Source organism: Amblyomma mixtum, chromosome 1 (genome assembly GCF_055824585.1).
Source record: "Amblyomma mixtum isolate Tamu chromosome 1, ASM5582458v1, whole genome shotgun sequence".
In the NCBI taxonomy this organism is placed as follows: domain Eukaryota; kingdom Metazoa; phylum Arthropoda; class Arachnida; order Ixodida; family Ixodidae; genus Amblyomma; species Amblyomma mixtum.
Genome location: NC_143012.1, coordinates 124,771,784 through 124,793,741, shown reverse-complemented (window position 1 = coordinate 124,793,741; position 21,958 = coordinate 124,771,784). Strand labels below are relative to the sequence as shown.

General features: G+C 57.3%; 1 protein-coding gene across 5 annotated transcripts in view; it reads right to left on the bottom strand.

The window, feature by feature from the left end:
• Positions 1-4,988: 4,988 nt before the first annotated feature.
• Positions 4,989-21,958, bottom strand: part of bbc (choline/ethanolaminephosphotransferase 1 bbc) — a 74,902-nt gene continuing 57,932 nt past the window's right edge. For 3 of the 5 annotated variants that reach the window (XM_089556019.1, XM_089556040.1, XM_089556012.1), the window contains one exon: positions 5,842-6,406. In XM_089556019.1, coding sequence (XP_089412145.1) covers positions 6,193-6,406 — 214 coding nt within the window. In that variant the 3' untranslated portion in view covers positions 5,842-6,192. Of the gene's footprint in view, positions 5,224-5,841; positions 6,407-21,958 lie in introns of those variants that run through there. The other 2 variants (XM_089556031.1, XM_089556035.1) reach the window with 2 other exon arrangements.

The following is a 21,958-nucleotide window of genomic DNA, read 5'->3' as shown; positions in this document are numbered from 1 at the left end:
GTGCTGGCTGGACTAATGTATGCGGATCCCAAGCAACCACCGATATCCTTCGGACGGCCGACAGAGGTCTGTTTCGGATGTTCAGTACGTCCGCTGAACATCCGCAAACAGCCGGTAGACGTCCATCGGCCGTCCGAAAGGTGGCCAAAGGTATACGGTTCGCCCGCCGACCGACGTCCAGTTGAGTACGTCCATTGGCGGATCTTTCTCGAATATTCGCATATATGGTGCATGCGTGCTTTTTTCACTCCGCTCGATGCAATAAAACCAAAAACAATTTGATGCATAGCACGCATATTTTATTGTGGTTGATGATACATCAGCAGAGCAATGGGTTATATTCGGAAAATTTCTTAAATGTGACTCTTCAGATTTGGCAAGCTTGGACACACATCCGTAATCTTCCCACCCACAGGATTTCTGAAATAAAATGAACACGGCAAACATCAGTCACGTGAAACAAATGGCACAATGCAGCAGCCCAAGTAAAAACATTATAACCAATTAATAGAAGTGTTTAATGCTGCAAGTATAACAGACAATGCACTTTAACAAGTATAAGGCAATAACAGCTCTCACTTTTCCACACCATATTTGACAATGTATCTGTTCTTTATTCTCATGGGCCTTAGGGCACTAACCTGCGCAGCACTGTACGCGACTGTGCATAAAGCCGCAAAGCTTCCGTTGCGAACCACTGCGAACTACACGTGCTTCCTATGGTCTGCCTTTCGCGCGTTGTCACTCTTTATATAGGCAGAGTGAACCTAGCGATGCCTTAACAAGATGCGAAAATACTCCGTCCCGCAACTTTGAATAGGAGTGGGAATTAGCCGCGCGAGTTGAGGGCTCCCGCAGCTGTGTGATGTAGGCTCCCGAAAGTGTGAGAACAGCACACACACTTGGGGAAGCCAGCTACTCGCGCTTACTGCTCCCATTGTCCTGTGAACGAATGTTATATGAGCATGCTGCATTGTCCTAGAAGCAAAGTTCCAAGAAGTGTACTGGATACATACCTTCGTAGGCAATCACATGTGCACTAAGCCTTCTTTACACCAAGGTCGACGCAGTACGGGATTCCGGTGTTCCAGAAGAGCTTCAGGCGCTTCCCGTATCTTTCGAATTGCTTAAGTTACATACTACTTTCTTCCACAGACCGAACAAAGCCACACATTATAATAACAGAGCTATAAAGCTCTGCGCGACAACAATACGCGGCAAAACAACAGCGCTACGGAGCCGTACTGATGGATTGGATTGGACTATAGTGCCTAGAATATATATTCTAGGCACTATAATTGGACTGACCACGAAGTGACATCTATGATGATGGTGATAGCAGAATGAACGGGAGTTTTGATTCTTACGAATGGTTTCAATGGCAAGTTTAGCTAGCAAAACAGAGGACATGTCGCAGAACTCCACTAATTTGGAGAAGTTTTATAATTATGAAACTAGGCATTGAGTTCTTGCAAAATTCTGCAACACCTGCTTCTCCTCTTAGATAAATTTAGCTCGTTGGAGGCTCTTGCACTGCAGGTAGGAGTGGAATCGCACCAATTTACAAACATCTTCGCGTCAAACCCTCCAACTGATGCAAATAAAACAGTATACATACACGAAAGACGCGAATATTCTGTGAAATAAAAAACGTCCATACTCATGGCCTGGGAAAATACTCGGCCGTACATCCTTCGGACGTACACCTCGTCTCTCATGCGGATATACAAAAGTGGACACTGTCCGTACGTCCGGCGGATGTACAAATACGGATATCCGAAATCGGATTGTGTTCGTACGTCCGATCTCGGCAAAGGACGTTCGGATCTAGCTCGTACGTCCGCCGGATATCTGTGGTTGCTTGGGTACAATGTCCTCATGAAGAACTTCACAGCGAACAAAACAACCTACCTCCTTGGTGTACCTGGAAGTCTGCATGAAGTAGTTTTTCAGGCTAAACAAGATGAGCTGACAGCTGGACATCTCGGGTTTTCTCGCGCCCTCCGCCGCATTCAAGACAAGTATTACTGGCCCCCCGACTGTCTGCCGATGTCCCACATTATGTGAAAACCTGCCGAGATTGTCAGCGACGAAAGACCCCTCCCACCTGATCAGCAGGATTTCTGAACCCCGTTGAACACCCCTCCCTTTCAGCAAATCTGCATGGACTTGCAACTGGCTGGCCCTTTCCCAAAGTCAACGTCTGGAAATAAGTATATCATCATAGCAATCGACTACCTGACCCGCTACGCCGTGGCAAAAGCCCTACCGAACGGAGCAGCAGCAGAAGTCGCCAAATTTTTCGAGGAGTGCATTATTCTGCGACACGGCGCCCCTGACGTGCTCACCACGGCGGAACTGACGCAAGCCATCCTGCGTTATAGCCAAACCAACTGTGTACCATCCGCACACCGACAGACTGGCCAAGCGCCTGAACCATTGCCAACATACTCCCCACGTATGTATGTTGATGCCGAACACAAGACCTGGGATGCATCCTGCCTTACATCGTCTTCGCCTACAACACTGCAGTGCAGGAGACCACCCCGATGGCGCCTTTTAGGCTCGTCCATGGTAGGGAAGCCACGCTAGACGCCATGCTTCCCAACGTTACCGAAGAAGGTAGCGTCGACGTCGCTGCGTATACCTTCAACGCGCAGAAGCCCGAATGGGGATCAGACTACCGCCAGATGCTGCACCATTTATGCATCATTACGAAGAAAACACACATCCAAAAATTAGGTGTCCATACTCCTTAAAGAGACAGTGAGGAGAGCTCTATTAATATTTTTTTTAAAGCAAAATCCGATAGTTCGGCATTTCATGGCTTTGTTGCCACTTGGCCGGCAGCGGAAGATGCATTTATTTCTAAGAAATTTGGATTCGAAGTTGAAAAAGTTTTTTGAAAAGTTTTTCCCGCCGCTCTGATTCAAACTTGGGATTCTCTTATGACGACACAGGACTAAGTGACGTGAAACATGACGTGCACATGACGTAACGCAGACTCCGTGATTTCTGGCGCCCAGCAGTGCGGCCTAGCAGCAGCCGAAAAGAACGCTACTACCGGCCGCACGTTGAATGCATCTATCTGCTATTTCGGCCGTCGCTTCGTTTACGTTTGCACCGGCGTTACGGTGGATCCCGTTCTCGAAATCGTCCACGAAGTTCTCGCAAATAGACACCTTTAGCATAACGTGTACCTTGTTAACGTTAGCGCAATACCGGGAGCCCGCCTACTGTCGGTGAGCAGGCGCTGATTGGTTCCGATGCTGCAGGCGCGCGCGTGCTGCCGGGTACGTGGCGCCATCTGGCGACGTCAAGAAGATTTGCGCATGCATTGGCAGCACCTCAGTGATTCGTGGCTTCTCGTGTCCGTTTCTAGAACCATTGGTTCTAGCAACACTGTTTTGTCCTATGACATCATCACGCTTGTACTTGCGAGTTTGGCCTGTGGCGGCGATACCTGTATTTTGGTTCTTGCTCTTTCCTACCTTACAAGAACTTTGTTGTCAGTATGAGTGGCATTTTTGTAATCAGAAGCTGGTATTCGTCGATACAAGCCAACTTCAATTTCTCCTCAGTGTCCCTTTAAGATGTTACTTGTTTTGTGTGCCCCCTAAGCCTCTTCAGTTTTTAGGATATGGTGGACATTTTACGGTGTTTACTCTAGAACGCATTTTTCGTTTTTTTTTATTTTCCGACGAAAAGCCAGTTTTTTCCAGCGCAATAATTAATATGGTATTCTTTATAGAGAAAAAATCACTTGTATTGTTTCATTGCCATGGAGGAAGGAAAGAACTTCCTCCATGTTCGCCTTTTTGTCACCCTGAGCACTCAAGTAATTAATGCACAAATAATATTGTTCAGAGCAAGAAAATGCTATCTATCACCTTTAAGGAAAAGTAACAGAATTTGAATAACAGGACCATAAGACAAAAACTCGTGATTAGCTGCCCAAAAAGCTGTGTCGTTATCGTTGGGTTGTTGCACTAGGCTGAGAGGATGGGGCATCACATGGTCTGCATGTCGACAACAGCCATGGAACTTTTGCAGTAGCCAAAACTTTTCAACATCACTCTCCCTACATGCGGCGGAGAAACCTACAGACAGTGAGCAGCACCAGACTGCATTTGGAAAGTATGTTGAGCCTCCCACTCTGACAAGGCGTACTAAATAGCAGGGCAGTACCTCTAAATGTTTGGCAGACTATCAGTGCTATGGAACACTGAGAAAAGGCGGCACGCCGAACAGGACGGGCACTGCCCTGTCTTGCGAGTCTTTTTGTGTCCGTGTTCCATAGCACTGTAGTAGACTGTCAAAGGAAAACAATGAACCAACTAGCCCTCTAAATGTGCCACTCCATCCAATGGTACCACCATCCCACCATGCTCCTAGCTTATGTACAGAGTCGATCACACTTGTCTAGAGCGCTCGAGCGGTGTGCTGGGGAGCAGCTGCTTTGCTGGGGGTGGTGCTTGTGTGGTGCACATGTCTATTAGGCTTCTCCCCAATGCAAGTATTCAGTATTATTAGAAGTAAATGCCTTCACTGGACAGCACCGCTTGAGTGCTCCAGACAAGTGTGATCGACTCTGTACTTTTGTCAATTTTCTGCTTTGCTTGAGCTAACCTTTGCTCAAGAGCCAGTTATCTGCAGCGTGCACGTCATGGGTACCGACCTTTTGTGGCCGAAAATGAATTTATAAAATTGAATTTTCTCCATTGGCCGAGCGCAGCTCCTACTCAACACTGTGGCGTGCATGTCGTGGGTGCCGACATTTTGCAGCTGGACCGTAATTTATGAAACCCACTTTTTTGCTATTGTTCAAGCCAAAAAGTACAACCCCCATGACAAAGGAGACACTCTCCCGCTGCAAGGACACAACCTCGTTGCAGTGCTGGCAGTCCCTTGCAAAAGAGAGAAAGAAAGGAGGGTGCAGTGGCTTGGCTGTGCCTCCACAGCAGAGTGGCAACCACCACACCTTATGGTACGCATTCATGCAATATATTCTGTCATTTCATCCCCACGAAAACAAGTCCAGAAGACCCCAACACTCAAAAGCAAGCCCCACACGTGGTATGGATGCAGCTTTTTTTTATCCCCCTCCGATGAGTTCCACTACGCAAGAAAGGGAGAGGAGGGGCCTTCAGGTGTGGTCCAGCTCCAGGAGGGACTCGTGGTACGGCGGAGGCTCCTCGGGGGCCAGCAGCGCCTCCTCGGAACCTGGAATGAGAGGAGCCCTCCCGTCAGCCGACCTCTCTGGAGTCTGCACTTCAAGGGGGCCACCCTCTTCCCTTCAACAGTTCCTGCACTAACACCCAAAGACAATCAGGAGCCACTTCTTTTCACTTTTACCACACCCATGTCATGAAAAGGAGCAGTCTCTTAAAGCAGCATGAAATATGCCACACACAAGCCTTTGTCAAGGGTGAACTGACACCATGAAGTAAACGTGCGCTTAGCTCATGATGACAGACACACACACACACACACCACGAAAAGAGGGCCGCAACGGAGAGAAGACAAGATGCTGCTGTTTTTGGAAGAAACGGCAACGCTGAGGTCCGCTCAGTGGTGCATGGCGATGTCCTTGAATAAACCACAGAGTCAGCACATGCATGCAACAGGCTGGCCCCTGAGACATTGCACTGCTTGTTACAGTCCAAGCAGTGATGCACAATGTGCGAAAGGCAGATATCAGAAAGCTGCATGACTTCCCTTTGCGGCCTTACTTGAGTGGATGTCAGCGCTCACTCGACCAAGAAGGCCCCAGTGCCTTGTGGGGCAAACTAATGAGGGTCACTCGTGAGCTGAGCTCCACAAATAGAGAGACAGAGAACATAGCAACAGCCATCTTTATTAATCTACAAAATCTCTTCGATCCGTGACCCGCCCGGGCAAGGGAAGAAAGAAGAACACACTATGCCACAGACAAATGCCATCGGTGCTTTTCACTAGGTTAGCAAGTCTTTGGGTTAAGTTAGTTTGAAAACTAACGGCACTGTGAAAAGCAAACATAAAAACAAGGAGCTTAGTTGCAAAAGTGAACCCCAGACAGACTACGCTGAACCAGGCAATCTGTGCAACATCAAGCATTTGTCTGGGCAATTCTAGAATAAGAAACCTGACCAGCGCAGGAAACACCTCGCTCTTTTCTAACAGGCTCTGCGAGACTGCAATGGCAGGCACATCCTATGCCCTGCAGCACAACACTGAGGACCAGTTCAGTTCTCCTGGGGACACAGTGCGCGTGCTCCGGAAGTCCAAGCCCATCTCTTTGGTGAGAAGACCATTGTGGTGACTGGCTAGATGGGTGTGGCGGCACATGCAAAAGCGCGCCGCGGTTCCCTCGCTTGTCAGGAACGCAAGCGATGCTGCTGAGGAAGCATCGCTGGGCGCCGAAGATCTAGGGGCAAAAAGAGAGAAGAAGAACAAGAGAGTCACCGGCACCAAGGCATTTATTCCACCGAGACAACTCTAGAGAACTGCGCGAAACAGCACAACAAATCCACCCCTGCGTTATAAAAGCGCCCCTGTCCCAGTCCTGCACAAACTCGTGCACAGACAGCGGAGGAACTTGAGTGTTGACGCGTTCCAGTCGCTGTCAAGGGGTCACCTTAAGAATGGTGCTTCGGACGACGTGTGGTACACATGTGCAGGTGACGTAGTGCTCCGACAAGAAATGATGCCCTGCACCACGACTGGATACAGCTAAAGGCTGCCCATATTCAGGACCGCCACACGGAATTCCTTCACGTTTTTTCTTGTTGCTCAAAAGCTAACCACGAGGCAAAATTAAAAGCTGGAGAATCATGACGCTTCTTGATACAGCCAACATCAAAAAGCTATATACATGTGAGCATAGTAAGAAGGTGCTCCACTGTTGCCAACTGCTGCCTAGCCAGAGCGTCACTATGCCTAACATGCTTCTCAATGAAGACAGAAAGAAAACATAATATTAGGCCATTAAATGGGGCAGCCATTGTTCCCCCCTGAAGCCATAGCAGAAGAAGCTACAGCTGGTCGTAAAAGGTCCAATATTTATGTAACTCTGCGTTGGGATGAACATACAATTGATCTCTATGATGGAGCAAAAAATTGGCCCATGCAAGAGGCACCTCAAAGCAACACCCACAAGCGTCGAGTCCAAGCAAAGCCAGCATTGCAGGTAGTTGTGCATTTGCCCGCCTGATTCGCAACCACATTGGCTGATGGTGTGCCGATAAAGTTCCACCAGACTCTTCCACTGTCAGTCATCAATGAAGCAGGATGCGAGCATTTCACATCACATGATTGGGACTTTTATTGCGAAAGCAATACTACTTCTATGAACGCCCTTCGCGTGGCGGCAGCCACTTGGCACGTTTGATTTTAACAATGACCCCTGACGTCATACCATGCCTAGTGACGTCACAGCGTGTCGTCATACAGGAGCGAGACAGGCTACCAGCTCGGCTCGTTAGGTAACGACGGCCGCTTGACACGGCGCTTCGCGCTCCTCCCGCTAGAGGCACTAGTGACGTTATGACGTGACGTCATACCAGGTGCGAGAGACAGGCTACCAACTCGACTCGGGTAATGGCGGCCGCTTGGCACGGCGCTTTGCGCTCCTCCCGCTAGAGGCGCTAGTGACTTGATGACGTGACGTCATACCAGGTACGAGAGACAGGCTACCAACTCGACTCGGGTAACGGCGGCTGCTTGCCACGGCGTTCCTCCCGCTAGAGGCGCTAGTGACGTTATGGCGTGACGTCATACCAGGAGCGAGAGACGGGCTACCAACTCGACTCGGGTAACGGCGGCTGCTTGCCACGGCGTTCCTCCCGCTAGAGGCGCTAGTGACGTTATGGCGTGACGTCATACCAGGAGCGAGAGACGGGCTACCAACTCGACTTGGGTAACGGCGGCTGCTTGCCACGGCGTTCCTCCCGCTAGAGGCGCTAGTGACGTTATGGCGTGACGTCATACCAGGAGCGAGAGACGGGCTACCAACTCGACTCGGGTAATGGCGGCTGCTTGCCACGGCGTTCCTCCCGCTAGAGGCGCTAGTGACGTTATGGCGTGACGTCATACCAGGAGCGAGAGACAGGCTACCAACTCGACTCGGGTAACGGCGGCTGCTTGCCACAGCGTTCCTCCCGCTAGAGGCGCTAGTGACGTTATGGCGTGACGTCATACCTGGAGCGAGAGACGGGCTACCAACTCGACTTGGGTAACGGCGGCTGCTTGCCACGGCGCTCCTCCCGCTAGAGGCGCTAGTGATGTTATGGCGTGACGTCATACCAGGAGCGAGAGACGGGCTACCAACTCGACTTGGGTAACGGCGGCTGCTTGCCACGGCGCTCCTCCCGCTAGAGGCGCTGTGACGTTATGGCGTGACGTCATACCTGGAGCGAGAGACGGGCTACCAACTCGACTTGGGTAACGGCGGCTGCTTGCCACGGCGCTCCTCCCGCTAGAGGCGCTAGTGACATTATGGCGTGACGTCATACCAGGAGCGAGAGACGGGCTACCAACTCGACTTGGGTAACGGCGGCTGCTTGCCACGGCGCTCCTCCCGCTAGAGGCGCTAGTGACGTTATGGCGTGACGTCATACCTGGAGCGAGAGACGGGCTACCAACTCGACTTGGGTAACGGCGGCTGCTTGCCACGGCGCTCCTCCCGCTAGAGGCGCTAGTGACGTTATGGCGTGACGTCATACCTGGAGCGAGAGACGGGCTACCAACTCGACTTGGGTAACGGCGGCTGCTTGCCACGGCGTTCCTCCCGCTAGAGGCGCTAGTGACGTTATGGCGTGACGTCATACCTGGAGCGAGAGACGGGCTACCAACTCGACTTGCGTAACGGCGGCTGCTTGCCACGGCGCTCCTCCCGCTAGAGGCGCTAGTGACGTTATGGCGTGACGTCATACCTGGAGCGAGAGACGGGCTACCAACTCGACTTGGGTAACGGCGGCTGCTTGCCACGGCGTTCCTCCCGCTAGAGGCGCTAGTGACGTTATGGCGTGACGTCATACCTGGAGCGAGAGACGGGCTACCAACTCGACTTGGGTAACGGCGGCTGCTTGCCACGGCGTTCCTCCCGCTAGAGGCGCTAGTGACGTTATGGCGTGACGTCATACCTGGAGCGAGAGACGGGCTACCAACTCGACTTGCGTAACGGCGGCTGCTTGCCACGGCGCTCCTCCCGCTAGAGGCGCTAGTGACGTTATGGCGTGACGTCATACCTGGAGCGAGAGACGGGCTACCAACTCGACTTGGGTAACGGCGGCTGCTTGCCACGGCGCTCCTCCCGCTAGAGGCGCTAGTGACGTTATGGCGTGACGTCATACCTGGAGCGAGACGGGCTACCAACTCGACTTGGGTAACGGCGGCTGCTTGCCACGGCGCTCCTCCCGATAGAGGCGCTAGTGACGTTATGGCGTGACGTCATACCAGGAGCGAGAGACGGGCTACCAACTCGACTTGGGTAACGGCGACTGCTTGCCACGGCGCTCCTCCCGCTAGAGGCGCTAGTGACGTTATGGCGTGACGTCATACCAGGAGCGAGAGACGGGCTACCAACTCGACTTGGGTAACGGCGGCTGCTTGCCACGGCGTTCCTCCCGCTAGAGGCGCTAGTGACGTTATGGCGTGACGTCATACCAGGAGCGAGAGACGGGCTACCAACTCGACTTGGGTAACGGCGGCTGCTTGCCACGGCGCTCCTCCCGCTAGAGGCGCTAGTGACGTTATGGCGTGACGTCATACCAGGAGCGAGAGACGGGATACCAACTCGACTTGGGTAACGGCGGCTGCTTGCCACGGCGCTCCTCCCGCTAGAGGCGCTAGTGACGTTATGGAGTGACGTCATACCTGGAGCGAGAGACGGGCTACCAACTCGACTTGGGTAACGGCGGCTGCTTGCCACGGCGCTCCTCCCGCTAGAGGCGCTAGTGACGTTATGGCGTGACGTCATACCTGGAGCGAGAGACGGGCTACCAACTCGACTTGGGTAACGGCGGCTGCTTGCCACGGCGTTCCTCCCGCTAGAGGCGCTAGTGACGTTATGGCGTGACGTCATACCTGGAGCGAGAGACGGGCTACCAACTCGACTTGGGTAACGGCGGCTGCTTGCCACGGCGCTCCTCCCGCTAGAGGCGCTAGTGACGTTATGGCGTGACGTCATACCTGGAGCGAGAGACGGGCTACCAACTCGACTTGGGTAACGCCGGCTGCTTGCCACGGCGCTCCTCCCGCTAGAGGCGCTAGTGACGTTATGGCGTGACGTCATACCTGGAGCGAGAGACGGGCTACCAACTCGACTTGGGTAACGGCGGCTGCTTGCCACGGCGTTCCTCCCGCTAGAGGCGCTAGTGTCGTTATGGCGTGACGTCATACCTGGAGCGAGAGACGGGCTACCAACTCGACTTGGGTAACGGCGGCTGCTTGCCACGGCGTTCCTCCCGCTAGAGGCGCTAGTGACGTTATGGCGTGACGTCATACCTGGAGCGAGAGACGGGCTACCAACTCGACTTGGGTAACGGCGGCTGCTTGCCACGGCGCTCCTCCCGCTAGAGGCGCTAGTGACGTTATGGCGTGACGTCATACCTGGAGCGAGAGACGGGCTACCAACTCGACTTGGGTAACGGCGGCTGCTTGCCACGGCGCTCCTCCCGCTAGAGGCGCTAGTGACGTTATGGCGTGACGTCATACCTGGAGCGAGAGACGGGCTACCAACTCGACTTGGGTAACGGCGGCTGCTTGCCACGGCGTTCCTCCCGCTAGAGGCGCTAGTGTCGTTATGGCGTGACGTCATACCTGGAGCGAGAGACGGGCTACCAACTCGACTTGGGTAACGGCGGCTGCTTGCCACGGCGCTCCTCCCGCGAGAGGCGCTAGTGACGTTATGGCGTGACGTCATACCTGGAGCGAGAGACGGGCTACCAACTCGACTTGGGTAACGGCGGCTGCTTGCCACGGCGCTCCTCCCGCTAGAGGCGCTAGTGACGTTATGGCGTGACGTCATACCTGGAGCGAGAGACGGGCTACCAACTCGACTTGGGTAACGGCGGCTGCTTGCCACGGCGCTCCTCCCGCTAGAGGCGCTAGTGACGTTATGGCGTGACGTCATACCTGGAGCGAGAGACGGGCTACCAACTCGACTTGGGTAACGGTGGCTGCTTGCCACGGCGCTCCTCCCGCTAGAGGCGCTAGTGACGTTATGGCGTGACGTCATACCAGGAGCGAGAGACGGGCTACCAACTCGACTTGGGTAACGGCGGCTGCTTGCCACGGCGTTCCTCCCGCTAGAGGCGCTAGTGACGTTATGGCGTGACGTCATGCCTGGAGCGAGAGACGGGCTACCAACTCGACTTGGGTAACGGCGGCTGCTTGCCACGGCGCTCCTCCCGCTAGAGGCGCTAGTGACGTTATGGCGTGACGTCATACCAGGAGCGAGAGACGGGCTACCAACTCGACTTGGGTAACGGCGGCTGCTTGCCACGGCGCTCCTCCCGCTAGAGACGCTAGTGACGTTATGGCGTGACGTCATACCTGGAGCGAGACGGGCTACCAACTCTACTTGGGTAACGGCGGCTGCTTGCCACGGCGTTCCTCCCGCTAGAGGCGCTAGTGACGTTATGGCGTGACGTCATACCTGGAGCGAGAGACGGGCTACCAACTCGACTTGGGTAACGGCGGCTGCTTGCCACGGCGTTCCTCCCGCTAGAGGCGCTAGTGACGTTATGGCGTGACGTCATACCAGGAGCGAGAGACGGGCTACCAACTCGACTTGGGTAACGGCGGCTGCTTGCCACGGCGTTCCTCCCGCTAGAGGCGCTAGTGACGTTATGGCGTAACGTCATACCTGGAGCGAGAGACGGGCTACCAACTCGACTTGGGTAACGGTGGCTGCTTGCCACAGCGTTCCTCCCGCTAGAGGCGCTAGTGACGTTATGGCGTGACGTCATACCAGGAGCGAGAGACGGGCTACCAACTCGACTTGGGTAACGGCGGCTGCTTGCCACGGCGTTCCTCCCGCTAGAGGCGCTAGTGACGTTATGGCGTGACGTCATACCAGGAGCGAGAGACGGGCTACCAACTTGGCTCATCAGGTAACGGCCGCCGCTTGGCACAGTGCTCCGCGCTCCTCCTGCTGGAGGCGCTAGTGACGTTATGACGTGACGTCATATCAGGAGTGAGAGACGGGCTACCAACTCGGCTCGTCGGGTAATGGCGGCCACTTGGCACGGCGCTCCTCCCGCTAGAGGCGCTAGTGACTTGATGACGTGACGTCATACCAGGAGCGAGAGACGGGCTACCAACTGGACTCGGGTTATGGCGGCCGCTTGGCACGGCGCTCCTCCTGCTGGAGGCGCTAGTGACGTTATGGCGTGACATCATACAGGAGCGAGAGACGGGATACCAACTCGGCTCGTCGGGTAATGGCGGCCACTTGGCACGGCGCTCCTCCCGCTAGAGGCGCTAGTGACGTATGGTGTGACATCACGCCAGGAGTGAGACGGGCTACCAACTCGACTCGGGTAACGGCGGCCGCTTGGCACGGCGCTCCTCCCGCTAGAGGCGCTAGTGACGTTATGGCGTGACGTCATACCTGGAGCGAGAGACGGGCTACCAACTCGACTTGGGTAACGGCGGCTGCTTGCCACGGCGCTCCTCCCGCTAGAGGCGCTAGTGACGTTATGGCGTGACGTCATACCAGGAGCGAGAGACGGGCTACCAACTCGACTCGGGTAACGGCGGCTGCTTGCCACGGCGTTCCTCCCGCTAGAGGCGCTAGTGACGTTATGGCGTGACGTCATACCAGGAGCGAGAGACGGGCTACCAACTCGACTTGGGTAACGGCGGCTGCTTGCCACGGCGTTCCTCCCGCTAGAGGCGCTAGTGACGTTATGGCGTGACGTCATACCAGGAGCGAGAGACGGGCTACCAACTCGACTCGGGTAATGGCGGCTGCTTGCCACGGCGTTCCTCCCGCTAGAGGCGCTAGTGACGTTATGGCGTGACGTCATACCAGGAGCGAGAGACAGGCTACCAACTCGACTCGGGTAACGGCGGCTGCTTGCCACAGCGTTCCTCCCGCTAGAGGCGCTAGTGACGTTATGGCGTGACGTCATACCTGGAGCGAGAGACGGGCTACCAACTCGACTTGGGTAACGGCGGCTGCTTGCCACGGCGCTCCTCCCGCTAGAGGCGCTAGTGATGTTATGGCGTGACGTCATACCAGGAGCGAGAGACGGGCTACCAACTCGACTTGGGTAACGGCGGCTGCTTGCCACGGCGCTCCTCCCGCTAGAGGCGCTGTGACGTTATGGCGTGACGTCATACCTGGAGCGAGAGACGGGCTACCAACTCGACTTGGGTAACGGCGGCTGCTTGCCACGGCGCTCCTCCCGCTAGAGGCGCTAGTGACATTATGGCGTGACGTCATACCAGGAGCGAGAGACGGGCTACCAACTCGACTTGGGTAACGGCGGCTGCTTGCCACGGCGCTCCTCCCGCTAGAGGCGCTAGTGACGTTATGGCGTGACGTCATACCTGGAGCGAGAGACGGGCTACCAACTCGACTTGGGTAACGGCGGCTGCTTGCCACGGCGCTCCTCCCGCTAGAGGCGCTAGTGACGTTATGGCGTGACGTCATACCTGGAGCGAGAGACGGGCTACCAACTCGACTTGGGTAACGGCGGCTGCTTGCCACGGCGTTCCTCCCGCTAGAGGCGCTAGTGACGTTATGGCGTGACGTCATACCTGGAGCGAGAGACGGGCTACCAACTCGACTTGCGTAACGGCGGCTGCTTGCCACGGCGCTCCTCCCGCTAGAGGCGCTAGTGACGTTATGGCGTGACGTCATACCTGGAGCGAGAGACGGGCTACCAACTCGACTTGGGTAACGGCGGCTGCTTGCCACGGCGTTCCTCCCGCTAGAGGCGCTAGTGACGTTATGGCGTGACGTCATACCTGGAGCGAGAGACGGGCTACCAACTCGACTTGGGTAACGGCGGCTGCTTGCCACGGCGTTCCTCCCGCTAGAGGCGCTAGTGACGTTATGGCGTGACGTCATACCTGGAGCGAGAGACGGGCTACCAACTCGACTTGCGTAACGGCGGCTGCTTGCCACGGCGCTCCTCCCGCTAGAGGCGCTAGTGACGTTATGGCGTGACGTCATACCTGGAGCGAGAGACGGGCTACCAACTCGACTTGGGTAACGGCGGCTGCTTGCCACGGCGCTCCTCCCGCTAGAGGCGCTAGTGACGTTATGGCGTGACGTCATACCTGGAGCGAGACGGGCTACCAACTCGACTTGGGTAACGGCGGCTGCTTGCCACGGCGCTCCTCCCGATAGAGGCGCTAGTGACGTTATGGCGTGACGTCATACCAGGAGCGAGAGACGGGCTACCAACTCGACTTGGGTAACGGCGACTGCTTGCCACGGCGCTCCTCCCGCTAGAGGCGCTAGTGACGTTATGGCGTGACGTCATACCAGGAGCGAGAGACGGGCTACCAACTCGACTTGGGTAACGGCGGCTGCTTGCCACGGCGTTCCTCCCGCTAGAGGCGCTAGTGACGTTATGGCGTGACGTCATACCAGGAGCGAGAGACGGGCTACCAACTCGACTTGGGTAACGGCGGCTGCTTGCCACGGCGCTCCTCCCGCTAGAGGCGCTAGTGACGTTATGGCGTGACGTCATACCAGGAGCGAGAGACGGGATACCAACTCGACTTGGGTAACGGCGGCTGCTTGCCACGGCGCTCCTCCCGCTAGAGGCGCTAGTGACGTTATGGAGTGACGTCATACCTGGAGCGAGAGACGGGCTACCAACTCGACTTGGGTAACGGCGGCTGCTTGCCACGGCGCTCCTCCCGCTAGAGGCGCTAGTGACGTTATGGCGTGACGTCATACCTGGAGCGAGAGACGGGCTACCAACTCGACTTGGGTAACGGCGGCTGCTTGCCACGGCGTTCCTCCCGCTAGAGGCGCTAGTGACGTTATGGCGTGACGTCATACCTGGAGCGAGAGACGGGCTACCAACTCGACTTGGGTAACGGCGGCTGCTTGCCACGGCGCTCCTCCCGCTAGAGGCGCTAGTGACGTTATGGCGTGACGTCATACCTGGAGCGAGAGACGGGCTACCAACTCGACTTGGGTAACGCCGGCTGCTTGCCACGGCGCTCCTCCCGCTAGAGGCGCTAGTGACGTTATGGCGTGACGTCATACCTGGAGCGAGAGACGGGCTACCAACTCGACTTGGGTAACGGCGGCTGCTTGCCACGGCGTTCCTCCCGCTAGAGGCGCTAGTGTCGTTATGGCGTGACGTCATACCTGGAGCGAGAGACGGGCTACCAACTCGACTTGGGTAACGGCGGCTGCTTGCCACGGCGTTCCTCCCGCTAGAGGCGCTAGTGACGTTATGGCGTGACGTCATACCTGGAGCGAGAGACGGGCTACCAACTCGACTTGGGTAACGGCGGCTGCTTGCCACGGCGCTCCTCCCGCTAGAGGCGCTAGTGACGTTATGGCGTGACGTCATACCTGGAGCGAGAGACGGGCTACCAACTCGACTTGGGTAACGGCGGCTGCTTGCCACGGCGCTCCTCCCGCTAGAGGCGCTAGTGACGTTATGGCGTGACGTCATACCTGGAGCGAGAGACGGGCTACCAACTCGACTTGGGTAACGGCGGCTGCTTGCCACGGCGTTCCTCCCGCTAGAGGCGCTAGTGTCGTTATGGCGTGACGTCATACCTGGAGCGAGAGACGGGCTACCAACTCGACTTGGGTAACGGCGGCTGCTTGCCACGGCGCTCCTCCCGCGAGAGGCGCTAGTGACGTTATGGCGTGACGTCATACCTGGAGCGAGAGACGGGCTACCAACTCGACTTGGGTAACGGCGGCTGCTTGCCACGGCGCTCCTCCCGCTAGAGGCGCTAGTGACGTTATGGCGTGACGTCATACCTGGAGCGAGAGACGGGCTACCAACTCGACTTGGGTAACGGCGGCTGCTTGCCACGGCGCTCCTCCCGCTAGAGGCGCTAGTGACGTTATGGCGTGACGTCATACCTGGAGCGAGAGACGGGCTACCAACTCGACTTGGGTAACGGTGGCTGCTTGCCACGGCGCTCCTCCCGCTAGAGGCGCTAGTGACGTTATGGCGTGACGTCATACCAGGAGCGAGAGACGGGCTACCAACTCGACTTGGGTAACGGCGGCTGCTTGCCACGGCGTTCCTCCCGCTAGAGGCGCTAGTGACGTTATGGCGTGACGTCATGCCTGGAGCGAGAGACGGGCTACCAACTCGACTTGGGTAACGGCGGCTGCTTGCCACGGCGCTCCTCCCGCTAGAGGCGCTAGTGACGTTATGGCGTGACGTCATACCAGGAGCGAGAGACGGGCTACCAACTCGACTTGGGTAACGGCGGCTGCTTGCCACGGCGCTCCTCCCGCTAGAGACGCTAGTGACGTTATGGCGTGACGTCATACCTGGAGCGAGACGGGCTACCAACTCTACTTGGGTAACGGCGGCTGCTTGCCACGGCGTTCCTCCCGCTAGAGGCGCTAGTGACGTTATGGCGTGACGTCATACCTGGAGCGAGAGACGGGCTACCAACTCGACTTGGGTAACGGCGGCTGCTTGCCACGGCGTTCCTCCCGCTAGAGGCGCTAGTGACGTTATGGCGTGACGTCATACCAGGAGCGAGAGACGGGCTACCAACTCGACTTGGGTAACGGCGGCTGCTTGCCACGGCGTTCCTCCCGCTAGAGGCGCTAGTGACGTTATGGCGTAACGTCATACCTGGAGCGAGAGACGGGCTACCAACTCGACTTGGGTAACGGTGGCTGCTTGCCACAGCGTTCCTCCCGCTAGAGGCGCTAGTGACGTTATGGCGTGACGTCATACCAGGAGCGAGAGACGGGCTACCAACTCGACTTGGGTAACGGCGGCTGCTTGCCACGGCGTTCCTCCCGCTAGAGGCGCTAGTGACGTTATGGCGTGACGTCATACCAGGAGCGAGAGACGGGCTACCAACTTGGCTCATCAGGTAACGGCCGCCGCTTGGCACAGTGCTCCGCGCTCCTCCTGCTGGAGGCGCTAGTGACGTTATGACGTGACGTCATATCAGGAGTGAGAGACGGGCTACCAACTCGGCTCGTCGGGTAATGGCGGCCACTTGGCACGGCGCTCCTCCCGCTAGAGGCGCTAGTGACTTGATGACGTGACGTCATACCAGGAGCGAGAGACGGGCTACCAACTGGACTCGGGTTATGGCGGCCGCTTGGCACGGCGCTCCTCCTGCTGGAGGCGCTAGTGACGTTATGGCGTGACATCATACAGGAGCGAGAGACGGGATACCAACTCGGCTCGTCGGGTAATGGCGGCCACTTGGCACGGCGCTCCTCCCGCTAGAGGCGCTAGTGACGTATGGTGTGACATCACGCCAGGAGTGAGACGGGCTACCAACTCGACTCGGGTAACGGCGGCCGCTTGGCACGGCGCTCCTCCCGCTAGAGGCGCTAGTGACGTTATGGCGTGACGTCATACCTGGAGCGAGAGACGGGCTACCAACTCGACTTGGGTAACGGCGGCTGCTTGCCACGGCGCTCCTCCCGCTAGAGGCGCTAGTGACGTTATGGCGTGACGTCATACCTGGAGCGAGAGACGGGCTACCAACTCGACTTGGGTAACGGCGGCTGCTTGCCACGGCGCTCCTCCCGCTAGAGGCGCTAGTGACGTTATGGCGTGACGTCATACCTGGAGCGAGAGACGGGCTACCAACTCGACTTGGGTAACGGCGGCTGCTTGCCACGGCGCTCCTCCCGCTAGAGGCGCTAGTGACGTTATGGCGTGACGTCATACCAGGAGCGAGAGACGGGCTACCAACTCGACTTGGGTAACGGCGGCTGCTTGCCACGGCGTTCCTCCCGCTAGAGGCGCTAGTGACGTTATGGCGTAACGTCATGCCTGGAGCGAGAGACGGGCTACCAACTCGACTTGGGTAACGGCGGCTGCTTGCCACGGCGCTCCTCCCGCTAGAGGCGCTAGTGACGTTATGGCGTGACGTCATACCAGGAGCGAGAGACGGGCTACCAACTCGACTTGGGTAACGGCGGCTGCTTGCCACGGCGCTCCTCCCGCTAGAGACGCTAGTGACGTTATGGCGTGACGTCATACCTGGAGCGAGACGGGCTACCAACTCGACTTGGGTAACGGCGGCTGCTTGCCACGGCGTTCCTCCCGCTAGAGGCGCTAGTGACGTTATGGCGTGACGTCATACCTGGAGCGAGAGACGGGCTACCAACTCGACTTGGGTAACGGCGGCTGCTTGCCACGGCGTTCCTCCCGCTAGAGGCGCTAGTGACGTTATGGCGTGACGTCATACCAGGAGCGAGAGACGGGCTACCAACTCGACTTGGGTAATGGCGGCTGCTTGCCACGGCGTTCCTCCCGCTAGAGGCGCTAGTGACGTTATGGCGTAACGTCATACCTGGAGCGAGAGACGGGCTACCAACTCGACTTGGGTAACGGCGGCTGCTTGCCACGGCGTTCCTCCCGCTAGAGGTGCAAGTGACGTTATGGCGTGACGTCATACCAGGAGCGAGAGACGGGCTACCAACTCGACTTGGGTAACGGCGGCTGCTTGCCACGGCGTTCCTCCCGCTAGAGGCTCTAGTGACGTTACGGCGTGACGTCATACCAGGAGCGAGAGACGGGCTACCAACTCGACTTGGGTAACGGCGGCTGCTTGCCACGGCGTTCCTCCCGCTAGAGCCGCTAGTGACGTTATGGCGTGACGTCATACCAGGAGCGAGAGACGGGCTACCAACTTGGCTCGTCAGGTAACGGCCGCCGCTTGGCACAGTGCTCCGCGCTCCTCCTGCTGGAGGCGCTAGTGACGTTATGACGTGACGTCATATCAGGAGTGAGAGACGGGCTACCAACTCGGCTCGTCGGGTAATGGCGGCCACTTGGCACGGCGCTCCTCCCGCTAGAGGCGCTAGTGACTTGATGACGTGACGTCATACCAGGAGCGAGAGACGGGCTACCAACTGGACTCGGGTTATGGCGGCCGCTTGGCACGGCGCTCCTCCTGCTGGAGGCGCTAGTGACGTATGGTGTGACATCACGCCAGGAGTGAGACGGGCTACCAACTCGACTCGGGTAACGGCGGCCGCTTGGCACGGCGCTCCTCCTGCTGGAGGCGCTAGTGACGTTATGGCGTGACATCATACAGGAGCGAGAGACGGGATACCAACTCGGCTCGTCGGGTAATGGCGGCCACTTGGCACGGCGCTCCTCCCGCTAGAGGCGCTAGTGACGTATGGTGTGACATCACGCCAGGAGTGAGACGGGCTACCAACTCGACTCGGGTAACGGCGGCCGCTTGGCACGGCGCTCCTCCTGCTGGAGGCGCTATTGACGTTATGGCGTGACATCATACAGGAGCGAGAGACGGGCTACCAACTCGGCTCGTCGGGTAATGGCGGCCACTTGGCACGGCGCTCCTCCTGCTAGAGGCGCTAGTAACGTATGGCGTGACATCACGCCAGGAGTGAGACGGGCTACCAACTCGACTCGGGTAACGGCGGCCGCTTGGCACGGCGCTCCTCCTGCTGGAGGCGCTAGTGACGTTATGGCGTGACATCATACAGGAGCGAGAGACGGGCTACCAACTCGGCTCGTCGGGTAATGGCGGCCACTTGGCACGGCGCTCCTCCCGCTAGAGGCGCTAGTGACGTATGGCGTGACATCACGCCAGGAGTGAGAGACGGGCTACCAACTCGGCTCGTCGGGTAACGGCGGCCACTTGGCACGGCGCTCCGCGCTCCTTCCGCTAGAGGCGCTAGTGACGTTATGGTGTGACATCATACCAGGAGCGAGAGACGGGCTACCAACTCGGCTCGTCGGGTAATGGCGGCCACTTGGCACGGCGCTCCTCCCGCTAGAGGCGCTAGTGACGTATGGTGTGACATCACGCCAGGAGTGAGACGGGCTACCAACTCGACTCGGGTAACGGCGGCCACTTGGCACGGCGCTCCTCCCGCTAGAGGCGCTAGTGACGTATGGTGTGACATCACGCCAGGAGTGAGACGGGCTACCAACTCGACTCGGGTAACAGCGGCCGCTTGGCACGGCGCTCCTCCTGCTGGAGGCGCTAGTGACGTTATGGCGTGACATCATACAGGAGCGAGAGACGGGCTACCAACTCGGCTCGTCGGGTAATGGCGGCCACTTGGCACGGCGCTCCTCCCGCTAGAGGCGCTAGTGACGTATGGCGTGACATCATACAGGAGCGAGAGACGGGCTACCAACTCGGCTCGTCGGGTAATGGCGGCCACTTGGCACGGCGCTCCTCCCGCTAGAGGCGCTAGTGACGTATGGCGCGACATCACGCCAGGAGTGAGACGGGCTACCAACTCGACTCGGGTAACGGCGGCCGCTTGGCACGGTGCTCCTCCTGCTGGAGGCGCTAGTGACGTTACGGCGTGACATCATACAGGAGCGAGAGACGGGCTACCAACTCGGCTCGTCGGGTAATGGCGGCCACTTGGCACGGCGCTCCTCCCGCTAGAGGCGCTAGTGACGTATGGCGTGACATCACGCCAGGAGTGAGAGACGGGCTACCAACTCGGCTCGTCGGGTAACGGCGGCCGCTTGGCACGGCGCTCCGCGCTCCTTCCGCTAGAGGCGCTAGTGACGTTATGGTGTGACATCATACCAGGAGCGAGAGACGGGCTACCAACTCGACTCGGGTAACGGCGGCCGCTTGGCACGGCGCTCCGCGCTCCTTCCGCTAGAGGCGCTAGTGACGTTATGGCGTGACATCATACCAGGAGCGAGAGACGGGCTACCAACTCGACTTGGGTAACGGTGGCTGCTTGCCACGGCGTTCCTCCCGCTAGAGGCGCTAGTGACGTTATGGCGTGACGTCATACCAGGAGCGAGAGACGGGCTACCAACTCGACTTGGGTAACGGCGGCTGCTTGGCACGGCGCTCCGCGCTCCTTCCGCTAGAGGCGCTAGTGATGTTATGGCGTGACATCATACCAGGAGCAAGAGACGGGCTACCAACTCGACTCGGGTAACGGCGGCCGTTTGGCACGGCGCTCCGCGCTCCTTCCGCTAGAGGCGCTAGTGACGTTATGGCGTGACATCATACCAGGAGCGAGAGACGGGCACCAACTCGGCTCGTCCGGAAATGGCGGCCGCTTGGCACAGCGCGCCGCGCTCTTCCCACTAGAAGCGCTATATATGCAGTATAAAACACCTGTGCGGAGGCGTGGGTATAAAAAAAAATTACCGAAGATGCTTTGATTCGTCGCGCAGCGGCGGCCGGTAGCCACGCGTGACCTGCAGACGTGGCGCACTGCGTTCTTTCTGTTGGAGGCGCTGTGCTTTTGCTTTCACAACCTACCAGGCTTAACCAAAGCTAAGGCCCCGCAAATTTTTTAATGCACTGTCTGCACGGGATGGATAACAGCCGCAAAATATGAACTGTCATTTGTTTTTTTCTTCTTGGCTTATCGTTATTTTTCTTGAATGCATGCAAAATGCACACAAACGCGTCTCTGCGGCGCCCCCATGTCTATGTACTGTATTCATTCGCACATCACAGGTTCGCCTGTGAGGCCCACGCAAGTAAAGGATGTCTGTCCAGGCCTGTCACATTAACACTGTACCCTCCAATGCAGGAATCAAAGGTAACGCAGACTGTTGGGCTAGTTTGTGAACATGGAGCATAGTATAGCAGTACAAGGTTGTTCCTCAAGAAAGCCATGGTCCCTCCCCGACAGAAAGAAAGAACCCCTCTCAAAATGCACCCTTGCACAAGCAATCCAACTAGAGGTGCTTGAGAGCACACCTCATCTGCGACCAAGCCAAAAACAGGGTGTTTGCAGCTCTTGCATGCATTTCTGGGCCAACACACCCCGGTGCACAGCAGCTCCCAAATGAGCATGGCACCA